The sequence below is a fragment of the Pipistrellus hanaki genome (genome assembly GCF_964339955.1).
Source record: "Pipistrellus hanaki genome assembly, chromosome: 6".
Lineage (NCBI taxonomy): Eukaryota > Metazoa > Chordata > Mammalia > Chiroptera > Vespertilionidae > Pipistrellus > Pipistrellus hanaki.
In genome coordinates, this window is record NC_140508.1 from 85,033,831 (window position 1) to 85,050,087 (window position 16,257).

Below are 16,257 nucleotides of genomic sequence, written 5' to 3' on the forward strand. Positions count from 1 at the left end.
GGGAAGCTCCAGGGACCTCTAGTCCCCGCTGTGTCCAGAGGCCGGGAACAGGCCTGGCACCCAGCAAATGCTCCATACATGTTCCTTTAAGAGGCCGGGAACAGGCCTGGCACCCAGCAAATGCTCCATACATGTTCCTTTAGGATAGGGATGCAGGAGTGAAGGGAGAAGAGCCAGCCCAGCAGAAGAGGGTCAGGCCGGGTTTGTGTTATTTCATGTGCACGTACACACACGGGCACACGTACACACTCACTCACATGCCCTCAGCCATTGGGAGCCTCTGAGAGTTCAGGACGGGGCTGGCCTGGGGCTGATGGTCATCGGTGTTTGGAGGAAGGGAGGGGAGGGGAGGTGGGCAGCAGTGCCAGTGTACAGGAGACCTGTGCTCCAGGCCCAGTGCCCTAGCACATCCAGGCCTGGCCCGGCTGGCAGGAGAGTAGCACTCCAACGGGAGGTGCGGGAGGGATGGGGCGGGAGACCTCGGCAGGGCCTGGGCACCCAGGGGAGAACGTGGGCCTCCGTCCTGACAGCAGGGCCTCTGGAGGGTTGTAAGCAGAGGAGTGGGTTAGAGATGATTTAGGATGGACCTCTCCTGGTCTGTCATTAGGTGCAAAGACCCAGTCCTTATTCTTCCACCCTCTCAGCGTCAACTCTGTGCCAAGAACCTCTTGGCAGTGCTTTTCACAAGGCTTCTCTTGTCTTTTTAAAAATTGATTTCAGAGAGGGAGGGAGAGGAAGAGAGAGATGGAAACATCCATGATGAGAGAGAATCATTGACTGGCTGCCTCCTGCACGCTCCGTATTGGGGATCCAGCCCACAAGCCAGGCCTGTGCCTTTGGCCGGAATAAAACCAGGGACCCTTCAGTTTCTGAGCCAAACCGGCTAGGGCCACACGGTTTCTTATGAACCCATTCCATAGATGAGAAAATGGAGACAGAATGGAGTATCACAGACCCATCCTTCAGGTGGCAGCCTGAGTCACCTTTTGCTTGTTTGTTGCCTGCCTCCCGCAGTGGACTCTGAGGCCTGTGGGGGCCGGGGCCGTGTCCGTGGAGGACACAGGGAGCTCTGGGCCTGTGCGGGGGGCTAGATGCTCCTGGGTCTGTCTGAGGAGACAAGCGCCTGAAGAGGAGAAGCCCGATTCCTGTTACACCTGCTCTCGGTCCGGTCCTAGTGCAGCCCGTAATCACCGTAACGGGGAAACTCTGCCTGGCGTTTGAGCAGCCCGAAGGGCCCACGTGTCCCTGTGGGAAGACATCAGATCTGGGTTCGAATCCCAGATCTGCCACCTGATAGACAGAAGATCTCGGGCCGTTTCCTTTACCTTCCTCAGCCTCAGTTTCCTCATCTGTAAAATGGGGATCTAGAAGGATGGTCTCCCGACATGTGTGCCCACTGCTTGATTCAGCACTTAAACACCCTCCTCTGAAATCCGAAGTCTGGGTTCTGACTCATGGTCTGTGGGTCTGTGTGCTGCCCCTGAGGGCCTCGTGGGGCCCGGGGCAGAGCCAAACACCTCGCTTCCTCTCGGGTTCTCAGCAACCAATGTCTTCTTAGTCGCCTGGGGTTACGTTGGGTTTTGTTGGCTCAGGAGCAGAGGTTAAAGCTTGGGCAGAATGAGCCCAGGTGTGCGAGCATTTCTGGTTTGATTTAAAAGGCAAAAAAAAAAAAAAAAAAAAAATCTTTTTTATGAATCATCAGAAAAAGCAATCAGAAGGAAGTGTGTGACCAAGGAGAGGAAATTAGGGTTTGCGAGCGGCATGAGTCACCCCCTTTCTGACTCCCCGGGATCGCTTGCTCTTGGCACTTTTCATTCATCTCTGAGACGCTGGGTTCTGCATTTTGGAAAACACACTGGGGGCTGTCCTGGTTTTTAAAACATTAAAAAAAAATTAAAAAAATATATATATATTTGATTCTTTACAGAGAGGAAGAGAGAGGGATAGAGAATTATAAACATCAATGAGAGAGAATCATTGACCAGCTGCCTCCTGCACACCCCCTACTGGGGATGTGCCCGCAACCAAGGTACATGCCCTTGACCAGAATCGAACCTGGGACCTTTCAGCCCGCAGGCCAAGGCTCTATCCACTGAGCCACACCGGTTTTGGCTCCTGGTTTTATTCTGGCTCCCTTCCTACCACCGATGCAGATCTCTCTCTCTGAGCCACGGCCACGCTGTTTCCATTCTTACTGCTCTTTCGAATGTTTCTTCCCTGCCCAGGCTCTGCTCAGGTCCCGCTTCCCAGTCCCAGCCGGATGATCACAGCACCTTCTGCTTGGCTTCCTGGTCATGCTGCAGCCTCGCCCTCCCCAACCCCTTCTCCTCCGTCCCGGAGCCAGAGGCCGGTTCCTAAAACGCAGCTCCCCAGGGTGGCCCTGAGGGTTCTCAGGATAAGGTCCTGTTTGCTCTGCATCTCGGCCCTCTCCGCCTTCCTCTCCAGCGCAGGAGCCTCCTCTCCGGCTGGCTCTGGGCCTTGGCAGAGGCCGTCCCCACTGCCCTCTCCCTCCCATTTGGTGCTTGCCGCCCTCGCCTGGCCAATTCTGTTCGCCGGCAGGTAGATCTGCCTGGAAGCCACCCGCCTCCTCTGAGCGGGCTGTGGGCTCCCGTGTCCTCTGGTCCCCAGGATCCTTATCGCCTGTATCTCAGTCTGTTCCCCTCCCCACGCCGCAGCTTCCGGAGGACAGAGGCTGTGTCCCTCCGTCACCACCGCCCTCCCCTCCGGCACGCAGGACAGAAGGGCTCTAAGCAGGACCGAGTGGGCAGTCCGCTTCGTGGGCACGGTGGTGCGGGTGCCTCTGAGGCGGTGGGCAGGGGTCTTGGGTCCTCGTCCGCCCTGCTCTGTGCCTGGGGGGCGGGGTGGGGAATGGGGGATGGGGCGGGGGGTGGGGAATGGGGGATGGGGTGGGGGGGGGTGGGGAATGGGGGATGGGGTGGGGGGTGGGGAATGGGGGATGGGGTGGGGGGGTGGGGAATGGGGGATGGGGTGGGGGGTGGGGAATGGGGGATGGGGTGGGGGGGGTGGGGAATGGGGATGGGGCGGGGGGGTGGGGAATGGGGGATGGGGTGGGGGGTGGGGAATGGGGGATGGGGTGGGGGGGTGGGGAATGGGGGATGGGGTGGGGGGTGGGGAATGGGGGATGGGGTGGGGGGTGGGGAATGGGGGATGGGGTGGGGGGTGGGGAATGGGGGATGGGGTGGGGGGGTGGGGAATGGGGGATGGGGTGGGGGGTGGGGAATGGGGGATGGGGTGGGGGGTGGGGAATGGGGGATGGGGTGGGGGGTGGGGAATGGGGGATGGGGCGGGGGGTGGGGAATGGGGGATGGGGTGGGGGGGTGGGAAATGGGGGATGGGGTGGGGGGTGGGGAATGGGGGATGGGGCGGGGGGTGGGGAATGGGGGATGGGGCGGGGGGGGTGGGGAATGGGGGATGGGGTGGGGGGGGTGGGGAATGGGGGATGGGGTGGGGGGTGGGGAATGGGGGATGGGGGGGTGGGGAATGGGGGATGGGGTGGGGGGTGGGGAATGGGGGATGGGGTGGGGGGTGGGGAATGGGGGATGGGGTGGGGGGGTGGGGAATGGGGGATGGGGTGGGGGGTGGGGAATGGGGGATGGGGTGGGGGGTGGGGAATGGGGGATGGGGTGGGGGGTGGGGAATGGGGGATGGGGTGGGGGGGTGGGGAATGGGGGATGGGGTGGGGGGTGGGGAATGGGGGATGGGGTGGGGGGTGGGGAATGGGGGATGGGGCGGGGGGGTGGGGAATGGGGGATGGGGCGGGGGGGTGGGGAATGGGGGATGGGGCGGGGGGGTGGGGAATGGGGGATGGGGCGGGGGGGTGGGGAATGGGGGATGGGGCGGGGGGGTGGGGAATGGGGGATGGGGCGGGGGGGTGGGGAATGGGGGATGGGGTGGGGGGTGGGGAATGGGGGATGGGGTGGGGGGTGGGGAATGGGGGATGGGGCGGGGGGGTGGGGAATGGGGGATGGGGCGAGGGGGTGGGGAATGGGGGATGGGGCGGGGGGGTGGGGAATGGGGGATGGGGCGGGGGGGTGGGGAATGGGGGATGGGGTGGGGGGTGGGGAATGGGGGATGGGGCGGGGGGGTGGGGAATGGGGGATGGGGCGGGGGGGTGGGGAATGGGGGATGGGGGGGTGGGGAATGGGGGATGGGGCGGGGGGGTGGGGAATGGGGGATGGGGCGGGGGGGTGGGGAATGGGGGATGGGGTGGGGGGTGGGGAATGGGGGATGGGGCGGGGGGTGGGGAATGGGGGATGGGGCGGGGGGGTGGGGAATGGGGGATGGGGTGGGGGGTGGGGAATGGGGGATGGGGTGGGGGGTGGGGAATGGGGGATGGGGTGGGGGGTGGGGAATGGGGGATGGGGTGGGGGGTGGGGAGTGGGGGATGGGGTGGGGGGGTGGGGAGTGGGGGATGGGGTGGGGGGTGGGGAATGGGGGATGGGGTGGGGGGTGGGGAATGGGGGATGGGGTGGGGGGGTGGGGAGTGGGGGATGGGGTGGGGGGGTGGGGAGTGGGGGATGGGGTGGGGGGTGGGGAATGGGGGATGGGGTGGGGGGTGGGGAATGGGGGATGGGGTGGGGGCGTGGGGAATGGGGGATGGGGTGGGGGGGTGGCCACCCTATTGCTTCCCAGTAGACTGGAGTGTTTTCCCGGTGGCGGAGGTGGGGAGGCTCCGGGTCACTGTAATCTCTGTGTTTTATGTACGGTCCCCTCCCCCCCATCATCGAATCAAGTGCATGTTTTCCTCCGTGTGTGTGTGTGTGTGTGTGTGTGTGTGTGTGTGTGTGGGTGGATTGGCTCCTGCGTGGCTCTCCTGCCGTGTCTCTGTCCTTTGGCATCTCGCCGTCTCTTTAGTTTGACGGAGCCATTGCTGCACTGTGTATGTATTAACTGTCTCCTCGTTGGTGCTATTTTCTTAGTCTGATGTCCTTTTGCTGTTTGGCTTTATTACGCTTCCTCCTGCAGGAGATATTAACGCGTGTGTATTTGAATCTGTCAATCTCCCTTCCCTCCGTGATTGCTTCGAGGGCTGGGGAAGTGATCCCGCCGCCGCGCATCTGATAAACATTCCGCTCTGTTTTCTGATATTCCCCTAAAACACGCTTTTCACGTTTAACTCTTTCGACTGTTTCGAGAGCGTTTCGGTGGGTATCTAGTTCCGGGTTCCGAAGCAGGGACAGTCTGTCAGCCCGTTAGCCCCATTCTGTTTGTGAAATAATGGGTCTTGGTCCCTCTGTTTTCCGGAGGAGAGACAATAGGGTGGTGGTGTGAGGGGGTACTCGAACCGTGCAGAGGGTGGCTCTGCCCTCTCTGGCCGTGACCCTGGAGCCCGCTGCTTCCGCTCGGCTCTTCCTCTCCGTTAACCGGGCCCTCATGCCGCCTCACGGGCCTGCCGACGGCGTGCAGTGCGGATGGAAGCTCTGTGCGTGGGAACGGGCACAGCTAGCGCCCCCTTCACCGCAGTGTGCCTCCATCCAGTGCCTCCATCTGCACTTCCTCCCCTGTTCCCCTGGCTTAACGTTCTCCGTCAGCGGCACGGCCACACGGCTTCGATGACTCCAGGGCTGCGCAGAGCACTGTGCTCTCTGGCCGCACTGGGCACCCCGGCGGGAGTCGTCTTTTAGAAATATTGCTTCCAACGCTCACTTTCCCCCCAGTGAATGCTGATTCCCCATCTGCTATGCACTGTAGCCCCACTTCCCTGATTTCTAGACAGCCCTCCCCCCAGCATACACCCCGCTTATCCTCCTCCCAGCTGCCGAGCCTTGGCTCACTCTGGTCCTCCATCTGAGAGGGGTCCATCGACTCCTGTCCCCCGGCCTGGCTCCTGCACCCCCGGCGTCATCCGTGCTAATGCCTCTGCTCCCCGTGGACCCCACGCGCCCCCGGTCCCTCAGAGACTGCAGGGGGCGGGGTACATCGTGGGTGGCCCCACATCCTTGAGCTGAATCTGGCTGCTTCTGGACACACGGCCTGGGGACCTGATAATGTGGCGGCTTACACCCTTGCCATGCTATTGCCGGTATCTGCGGGCCATCGACCAGCCCTTGCCTCAGTTTCCCCAGTGGGATCACGAGGAGGTCTCTGAGGCCTTGTGTGCCTGGGTCCGATGACGTATCCTACACTTGGTGGTGAAGATGAAGTAACAGAGCGAGTCGGCATCTGATGTGCCTTGGGGTGAGGTTTGCTCTCTGTCTGTTTTCTGGAGAGAAAAGGTCGGTCAGTACCGGGCTCCCCCCCCCAATGCCCTCCCGGCTCCTGTGGGGCAGGTTCCCAAGGAGAGCCCAGACCTGGGGCAGGGGGTTCGACAGTCAAGACCAGAGGGCAGCTGGGGTGATAGGAGGGTCCCGCCTCTCTAGAGCACCTCTCAATGTGCCCACACCCTGCCAGGCGGTATGGACACCCCACCAGCTCCAGTCCCTTCTTCTTCTTCTTTTTTTAAAAAGAAATATATTTTATTGATTTTTTTTACAGAGAGGAAGAGAGAGGGATAGAGAGTTAGAAACATTGATGAGAGAGAATCATCGATCAGCTGCCTCCTGCACACCCCGCACTGGGGATGTGCCCGCAACCTTGACCGGAATTGAACCCGGGACCCTTCAGTACTCAGGCTGACGCTCTATCCACTGAGCCAAACGGATTTCTGCTCCAGTCCCTTCTTACAGGAGCGGAGTCTGAGCATCGGCGAGGTGGGACCCCGCGCCACACAGCGGCTCTGGGTGCGGAGCCGGGCGTGAGCGCAGGGCCACGGGCTCCAGACCCGGGCCGCCCGGTGCTCTGTGGCCGCCCGGTGCTCGGTGCTCTGTGGGCCGCCTGGTGCTCTGTGGCCGCCCGGTGCTCTGTGGCCGCCCGGTGCTCGGTGCTCTGTGGGCCGCCCGGTGCTCTGTGGCCGCCCGGTGCTCTGTGGCCGCCCGGTGCTCTGTGGCCGCCCGGTGCTCGGTGCTCTCTGGGCCGCCCGGTGCTCTGTGGCCGCCCGGTGCTCGGTGCTCTCTGGGCCGCCTGGTGCTCTCAGGGCCCAGGCCGGGGTTAGCAGCGCTGACAGGCACAGCGCTGTGTTTACAAACACCGTTTCCTGTGCCCTCCGGGCTGCCAAGAGGAAGTGAGCGTGGGGCTGTCTGCGTTAGGTTTTGGGGTTCAAGTTCAGATGACCTAGAAAGCCTATCTAGGTCAGATTGCACTTTCAAAAGGTTTTTTTTTTCTTCCCCTTCTTTTTTTAACCGCCCCACCAGTGAACGCTGTCGTTGACATATTTCCCTCCCAACAATACAAGCCCTTTGTGGCATGATTGCGGCTTGTTGTGTAGCGCCGGGGAGACAATATCTCCCAGCTCATCTGCTTTTCTCATTGTCGCAGCCACACGCTCCTCCCCAACTCCCTTCCCCCGCCCCACCCCCAACCCGTGCCACAGTCCCACCGACGCACGCCCCTGTGGCCGTGAGTTCATTGTCTTCGGCAAGGAGCCCTTTGGGGATGTATTCCCAGCTGCTCAGAGGATAGATCACCGTCAGGCACAGACTCTGGCAGCGCCGGGTGGCCTGAGGCTCTGGACCGCTGACCGCTGACCACAGCTCGGCCCCTGGGGAGGAGGCTGCACGCGGACAGCTCTGTGTCTTGGCGAGACCGCAGGAGCGGCATGGCCTGGGCTCTGGAGTCCCAGCTCCTGGGTTTGAATCCCGACTCCATCCATTTGGACAAGGTCATCCGCTGTGTGACCTTGGGCAAGCCGCCTAACCTCGTGTGCCCTCAGTTTCCTCCTCTGTGTAATGGGAGCCTTGGGAGTGTACCTTACCTCATGGGGGCTGTTGTTGGGAGGATTACAGGAGCTGATTTTTGTAAGCCAATTAAAAGAGCACCTGGGCAGAAACCGGATTGGCTCAGTGGATCGAGCGTCAGTCTCCAGACTGAAAGGTTTCAGGTTCGATTCCGGTCAGGGGCATGTACGTTGGCTGCAGGCACCTCCCCAGTAGGAGTGTGCAAGAGGCAGCTGATCGATGTCTCTCTCATCGATGTTTCTAACTCTCTATCCCTCTTCCTCTCTGCAAAAAATCAATAAAATATATTTTTTTAAAAAAGAGAGAGAGCGAGCGCCTGGCTTTTGGTAGGTGCTATGTAAATGGGAATAAATGATGACCGCTGCAGGGGGTGCTGTCCTAAGTCACCCAGATCTCTGCCTGACGGAGACACTCACTTGGCCAGCCGGCGAGGACACTGGCCGTGGCTGGCTCACGGCTGAGCCTCTCTGGGCATTGCCTGTGGCGGAAGGAGGGGGCATGCCCCAGGTCGTCAGTCACCCTCCGCCGGGCGGCCTGGACCGGGGACTGCCCGCTGGGAACGCAGCAGCTCGGCTTTCTGCCTCCACAGGACATCTCTGCAGACCAGACCAGCCCCAGACTCCGTGCGGGTGGAGGCTTCTACTGTGTGCTCCTCACAGTCCAGCTTGTCCCTCTGCCCCGTCCTCCTCACTGCCTGCCGGCTCCCCCCTGAACTTCCCCCCGTCTCAGCGTGTCTCCTGGACCGCGCCCTACAGCCTCAGGTGACCATAGATGCTGAGTGGATCTTTATATATGGTTTCAGAGAGGAAGGGAGAGGAAGAGAGAGATGGAAACATCCATGAAGACAAAGAATCATGGATCGGCTGCCTCCCGCACACCCCCAACTGGGATCAAGCCCACAACCCGGGCATGTGCCCTTGACCTGAAGCAAACCCGGGGCCCTTCATTCTGCAGACCAACTCTCTATCCACTGAGCCACACCAGCCGGGGCTGAATGGATCTTGATATCCACTGAAAAGACACGTTCCTCTCACTTGCTTGTACTTCCAGAAGCCCTTTGGGGAGTAGCCTTAGGGTCCCGCACGGTCCCTGGGCCCATCTCTGGGCCTGTGCCATGTGCGGTGACAGACCGGCCCTGGCCAGCTCGCTGTGCTTGGGGGGCTGGCTGCACGCTGGAAGGCAGGTTTTCGGGCACTCTCTGTTCAAACGGGAAGAGGAAGGTCCGGCTCCGGAAAACACACAGAAGTCTAAACTCACCGAACGGCCCGGGGCCCAGAGCCTTGCCCAGTCAACCCGCTCACACAAATGAGGACACAGAGAGAGGAAGGCCCTGTTCAAGGCCACACGGCGAGCGAGTGCCTCTCTCCAGCTTTGGGGGATGTCCTTCGGGGAAATAGCGGGTGCGGTGGGCTTAGAGCCGACGCTGGGCAGCTGGTTATGGTGTTTTGGTGCAGGCAGTGCTTCCGTAGCTGGTCCCAGCAGAGGGGCACCCCTTGGCCTGGGACGGGCGTGGCAGTGGCTTCCTGGTGGGGGCAGCAGGGGAGCGAGCGGAGCTGCCAGGAAAGGAGAGAGAAGGCGGTACGGGGGGGGGGGGGGGGGCACAGAGCTGTGGAGGCCCGGACTGTGGGACTTGTGGTCCATGCGGCGATCCCAGGACATCTCAGAGAGGCATGGAGGCCAGCCTGGACGGCCAGGCGGCAGGGGCAGGCTCCCACACGCATTGAGTGCTACAATAAGGAATTGGGACTTTTCCACGGGGGGAGAGGGGGAGAGTTGGGGCTTGAAGGAGAGAGACATGGGCAGAGCCAGAAGGGGCCTTGCCTTCTCTGCCATGATCCTCGCTGGCTCCTCACTGCCTGACCAGGTCTATGCTCATCGGATAGTGGTGGATGAATGGCTGACTGCCTGGAGGGGGATGGAAGACTGCTCTGAGGGAAGATGGCTTCAGCTGCAGGGGAGGAGGGGCAGTGGGAGCAGGGAGAAGGCCTTGAAGAAGCAGCTCCCAGTGGGAATGGGCTGATGGGTCAGAGCTGGGAGTGAGGTCCCCGTCCTCTCTCCTCCCCACCCCTTAGAGGCCCTTTGGCACCAGCTGAGGCGAGACTCGGCACAGGTGGGACAGGCTGAGAAGACACACTGGCACCTCTTGCAGCAGAAGCGGGTGGGGCAGGGTCACTAAAGCCGAGAACCAGACCGGAAGGGGTCCCGGCCCTGCCCCCCGGTGGCCTCGTCCGCCGCGCCCTGACCCACTTCGCAGGCCCGGCTCCCGGCTGTGCAGGCAGCCCCGCTGGAACCGGTCCCCCTCCGAGCGGCCAAGCGAAAATGTTTGTTGAAAACAACATGTGCATAATTAAAGCTTAATGAGCGCTTGTCTGTTTGGAATGTGCAATTAGATTTATAATCGGGGACGGGAGCGCGCTCCAAATGGCTGTAAATGGAACCGGGAGAGAGGGTAATTTTGGCCATAAATCTGCGGTAACGTGGACGGCAGACAGAGACGCCGGCGGCCGTGCGGTGCCCACTGGGCAGTCCTACCAGCTGGCCCTCTTGGCGGCTGCAGCTGGATGACGGTCTTTGAGGTGTATCTGGGGCTGGAGCCCCGGTCTGCAGTCTGTGAGCTCTGGGGTGAGGGGAGTTGGTGCCATCCGGCTGCTCTGGTCCCGGGGGATGGGGGGGGGGGGGGGGACTTGGCCAGGCGAGGAAGCTGGAACCATCACCGTGTCACCCCCGCCCTGGGCTGTGGCCCCTGTTTTGTTCTCCGCTGGGTCCCAGCACTTAGACTCAGTGAGCATTTGTTGAATGCGTGAATGCCTTGTACCAGACTCCTGCCTTAAACAGGTTCCTCTCCGTTTGTGGCCTCAGCTTCCCCGTGTCTGTCTCCGGTGATTTGGATTCAGCTCCTGCTGGTGTGGACTCTCCCATCTCCAAGGCTCTGGGGGTGGAGCGGAGGGTGGGTGGGGCGGCATCTAGATCAGCCCTGTCTGGTAGAAATATCACGCAAATGGCATGTGGACCTGACAACTCTCTAGCAGCCACGTTCAAAACAGGAAAAAAGAAATAGGTGAAATTCATTTTAATAATATATTTTAGTGAACCGCAGCTACCCAAAATCTTATCATTCCAGCATATAGTCAATAGAAATATATTGGCGAGGAATTCTGCATTCTTTTTAACACTTTTGTTATGGTACGTCTCTGAGCCCGATGTATAGATTACACTTACACACATCTCAGTTTGGACAAGCCACGTTCTGAGTGCTCAGAGCCACACGTGTCTGGTGGCCGCCATTCTGGACAGCGCAGGTCTAGAGGAGCGCGATGTGGTTGGAGCCAGGGGGGAGGGCTCTGGGGATGGGGCTCCCCCATCCTGGAGGAGCCTCCTGGCGGCCATCTGCCACCGGAGCGGTGGTGATCAGTGGCGTTTACACCCTCTCAATGCTTTTTCTTGACTAAAACAAGAGGCACCTTTCGAGGAGACTGTTCTCGGCAATGGGAGGGGGTCCTGCGTGGCCACGCGCTGGGCTTGCCCAGGAGGCGGGCTCCCAGCCCAGGAGGCTGGCCCCTCACAGGCGCACAGAGCCCCCGGCCCAGCGTGGTGAGGTCACCGGCTTGCAAATGGGAGTGTAAGCCAGCGTGGGCTGCTGAGGGGCCAGCGGCCCGGACTGCGGACTCAGCGCGGGCAGGCCTGGCTGAGTGGCCTTGGGCAGGTCCCCAGCTTCCCTGGGCCTCGGTCATCACACTGGATTGTAGTTCTCACCAGGCAGAACAAGACAGTGTGTTATGTCTGACAAAGCAGGACCACCAGTAAAGAGAAAACTGCTTTTTTTTTTTGTTGAAAGAAATTGATATTTGAAGCATGAAGTCATCATCATGGGAAAAATCAGGCCTCAGTTGGACTCTCTTTGAAGATTTCAATTTATGAAATTTATTTCAAATCCTATATGTAGGATCAGAGGTCTATTCCATGCTCAGAACCTTAAAAATTTGCGTGAAGCCCCACAAAGTTTCTTCATCTACTGTAGAGGGGCAGTTACAGCCGTCCTGATAGGGTTGTTCTGAGAATCCAATAATGATGTAAGTAACAGCGAGTAATTACTAAGTGCTTCTCTGCACCTGGCAACGTTCTAAGCACTTTCTGTATGTTAATGTGTTTAAGCTAAAGGATAGTTATACCCATTTTCTAGATGAGGAAACAGAGACACAGTGGCTTAGCTAAAAAGCCTCATAGCTGGAAAAGCAAGCCAGGTATTTAAACCAAGCAGCCTGGCAGCAGAGCCCGTGTGTGTAACCACTGTGCTACATCCTTCTCCAGGTGCTCGTGGGCCGGGAGGGAAGCACGCAGGGCCTGGTCCGGGTGTGAGCCGGGGGCTCTGTCCCTGCCCCACTCCATCCGTGCAGCGCCTCTCTGCCCCCGTCCCCAACCTCTCCTGGTCCTGATGTGCATCTCTGTGAGATTCCCACCCCAAACCGCACTCTCGGCGGGGCCCAGCGTGCAGCTGCACGGCCGCTGCCTGTCTTTTGAACGTGCTTTATCTGAGCAGCAGGCGTGTTCTCGTGGCCCCGTGCGGGGGCTGGAGGGAGCTGTGCATGCGGCTTTGATTGTTTCCTCTTCAGATCTCCGTGAGGCTCCTCTCTCCGTGTCTGTGGCCCGCTGGGCTGAGGGCTGTGCATCCTTGGTCTTTGATCTGTGTGTCTGTGCAGAGGGGAGGGGCGGCAACGTCTACAGAACAACTGTTGCTTTCATACGTGGGGTCAAGGCCAAGTTCATAACAGACTGTGTGACTTGGGGCAAGTCCCCCAACCTCCCTGAGCATCATCACCTTGCTCGTCTCTACAAAGGGCTGGTCATGCAACCTTGGGATCTGGGAGGGCTCCAGTGAGACAGCCAGTCATGGCTCTGGCATAAGGTCTGGTGTTCAGGAGACGCTCTCATCAGCCTTGGATGTCATGTTCCCTGCCCTTCACCTGGCCGACTCCTGGGTGTCCTCCATGTTCCAGGTGAGGAAACTAAGGCAACGAGATGGTCCCACACAGCTAGTAAGTCGTGGAGCCAATCCATACTCTGATTCAGCAATCAGTGGTGCTGCCCAGTATGTCACACCAGACCAGGGAGTTGAATTAAGTTCAAAGCTGACTTGAGATGGAAGCTTTCAGGTTGGGTCCAAAAATATGGGTTTATAGAAGCAAGCAAGACTGTTAAAGTTGGAGTGCGTTGCCAGAAAAAAGAAATGATGGGACAATGTAAAGGCAGGGGGCGGGGATAGGGGGCGGGGGGAGGCGAGGGGCTGGAGGCTCCCGCAACACTGAGGATGCGGTAGGAGCTGAGACTCGGGGCCGGTTGTCATGGAGCTTCCTGGATGCCAGGGTTCATGATGTGGAGCACCGCAGGGTTTTGATCTGAGCAGTGGGGTGATTGCCAGGAGATCCCTCGTGATAGCCAGGGTGGACGATGGATTGGGTGTTGAGGGTGGGGTTGAGGGGAGAAGCTGAGCAGAAGTCTTCTGCAGGCGATTGGATCAGGAGGATGTAGGATGGAGGAGGTCTAGAGTCACCCTGTGGTGCTGTGTGAAGGTGACACCTTCTCTTATGATGGCGGAGAATGAGCAGGTCTACACAAATGTCATGAGTTCAGTGTCGGGTGTGTGTGTTGAATTTAGGATGTTTATGGACCATATGGGGTGGATGTCCAGGGGGAAACTGTGTCTTAGAATCTGGAATGAACTCAGCTAAAGATGAACATTGGAGTCAGTGACATGTCATAGCCCTGAGAATCCATGACATTGTCCAGGAAAAGCGTGAATAGAGTGAGGAGGAAATATCACACCTACTTATCTACCCATGATTCATCCCACCCGCCCATTCAACCCATTTCATTCACCCAGCCATCTCAGGCATCTACCCAGCCATCCCCCAACCCCACCACACACATCCCAACCATCTATTTGTTTATCCCACCCGCCATCTCAATCTTCTTCCCATCCACTATTTCTTCGTATTCACCCAGCCATTCCATCTCATCCACTACCCACCCGATAATCCCTCCGATCCCAACTATCCAGTCCACACATCCAAACTACCCTTCTGCTTATCCATCCATTATTCCACCTACCCGTCTCATCTTCTGATGCCATCTACCCAGCCGTGTGTCATCTCTTTATCCACCTCCTGGCCCATCTCTCCCATTCACTACCCAAACCATTCACCTTCCCCTACCACCCATCTGCCCATTCATCCATCCAGCCACCCATACACCTACTGACCATGCATTCACTCATTTTATCAGTTACGATTATTTCCTGCCTATGGCAACCACCAGCCACATGTGACTTCTGAGCACTGTGGCTACATTTAAAATGACATGTGGCTTGAGTTGTATTTCTACTGCTGATTTATACCATCCACACCCATCCATCTATTTATCCACCCATCCTCCCTTCCTTCCATCTATTCATCCACCCACTAACCATATTTGTTTATCCCACAGATATTTAATTTATACCTATTATGAAAAAGTGGCTCTGTAGCCATAAGAATGAGGAAACTGAGGCTGCAGACAGTTAAGGAGCTTGCCCGCTGTGGCTCAGGGAGAGCCAGCATCATTTGACTAATATCAGGGCTTCTCGCCTTTCACTTTGGCTGCCTATTTGCTCCGTTTCCTTAAAGATTTTTTTTTAAAGTATCTATCTTGGGTGGGGGCTGTTGGAATAGGGACCCAGGAGCCCCTCTGGCCAAGGGGACTGCACAGCGTGGGGAGAGAAAACCCCCTTAGAAGCCTCTGGGAACTGGGTGCCTGGTGGCCGTCACGAAAGGGTTATCCCACACATTCGATGTTTGCAGAAATGTGGGTTCTTTCAGATTCCAAAACTCATTTCCATGACAAAACTCTTGGGAAGAGAAGACGAAGGCCTGGCTTTTGCAGAACAATCTTCCAGCTGTAATGAGGACTGAAGATGGCGATGGGAAAGGGAATTATAATTAGAATATGAAATGGGGAAAATTAATCTATTCCAGCCGGTGCTAAGAGGATGTTCTGGTGCTTCATGGAAATTCTTAGACCGATCTTCCCCTCTACATTTTTTCTTTTCATATTTGAAAGCGTACAGAAGGCTGGTGATGTGAAAAGAGGTTTTTGACGGAGGGGCTGATGAGTGGTGAGCTATGCACAGAATTTAACTTCATGGGCCTCTTTGCTTCGTATGCCTCTACCTGCTCAAGCCGTACGTGTTTTGGTGCACATCCGTGTGCGTTATATCTACACGGCTGCACATGGTGTGTTTGCACACCCCTGGGCCTCCCCTCCTTCCCATGTGTGCGTGCTGTGTATTGCGTACTCAGGCCCGTAAATGGTCTCTATGTGCACACTCATGCTTGTGCTGTGGACACACCTTTCTGTGTTGGGTTGTGTAACCCACGGATGTGGTACACATGTGACTAAGTATTGTGTTGAACTCTGTATTCTGTGTGACATGGGCCCCCCCTGGTTTGTGGTGCATATGTGGTCACCATGCTTGGGCACGCTGTACACGTTGTGTGCCTTTGTGGTCACACACACACTGAGCATTCGCTGTGTGGTGGGGGTGCCTGTGAGCACAGAGGCTGGCTGAGTGACATCTCCCCGTGGCCTGTAAGTTCTTTCTTTCAGAAAGGACCCTTCAGGAGGAAGGCTGAGGGGCAAGCCAGGCCTCAGTGCCTGGAAGCCCTTGGGGCCTCCCTCTCTTTCTCTCCCCTTTCCTCCCCGCTCCACCCTAGGCAGAGGTGGACAGAGAACAGATGTCCCCCCACCTCAGGGCTCTGCTCATGGCCGCTCAGTAGCCAGGTCCGAAGCCCAGTGTGCTCCCAGCGCCCCTACCAGGCACTGGGGTAACCAAATGGGGGCTGACCCAGGCCCTGCCTTGAGAACCACCACCAACTCCTCAGGCCCCCGTAAAAGCAGGAAGCAGGCTCAACTCCCACATGTGGAGGGGACCAGCGAGTGAGTAAGCCCACGGGGGACAGACTCTGGTGATGTTGGGGACCCACTGCCCGGCCGCCTTCCTGCGCCCAGCACACACATCACAAACCAGGTCTCTCCTGCTCACGTCCCCAGGCCGTTCCCCTCTGCTACTGCGGAGAAGTCCTCCCTCCAGAACCACTAATGCATCCTCCTCAAACACCCAGCGTGTGCCAGGGCCAAGCTGATCATCGGGTACTCAGTGCGGGTGCGGCAAAGCGGGTCCCCGCTGCCAAGGAGCTCCCAGCCCAGAGAGGGAGCCGAAGAGGCAAACAGACCCTCGGGAGTCCAGCCTGTCCCCACCTGTGTCATCGGCAGCTGCTTATCTTCTCAGCCCGCTGCCTTGGTTTTCAACAGGGAAAGTAGTGCCTGTGGCTCCAGGTTGTTGCAAGGTTTGAATGAGACCTTTGACAGAAAGTATTTTCGGTGGTGGGTCCACTTGGCATTTGTTGAGTGCCCACTGTGTGCATCGAGGGAG

At 58.5% G+C, this 16,257-nt stretch overlaps 1 protein-coding gene across 6 annotated transcripts in view; it reads left to right on the forward strand.

Moving 5' to 3' along the window:
* Positions 1–16,257, forward strand: part of TOX2 (TOX high mobility group box family member 2) — a 104,060-nt gene that overhangs the window by 29,837 nt on the left and 57,966 nt on the right. The window contains exon 1 of one of the 6 annotated variants that reach the window (XM_084887560.1): positions 12,764–12,787. The exons of the other annotated variants lie outside the window; for them this stretch is intronic. Coding sequence (XP_084743686.1) covers positions 12,779–12,787 — 9 coding nt within the window. The 5' untranslated portion in view covers positions 12,764–12,778. Of the gene's footprint in view, positions 1–12,763; positions 12,788–16,257 lie in introns of those variants that run through there. 6 annotated transcript variants of the gene reach the window in all.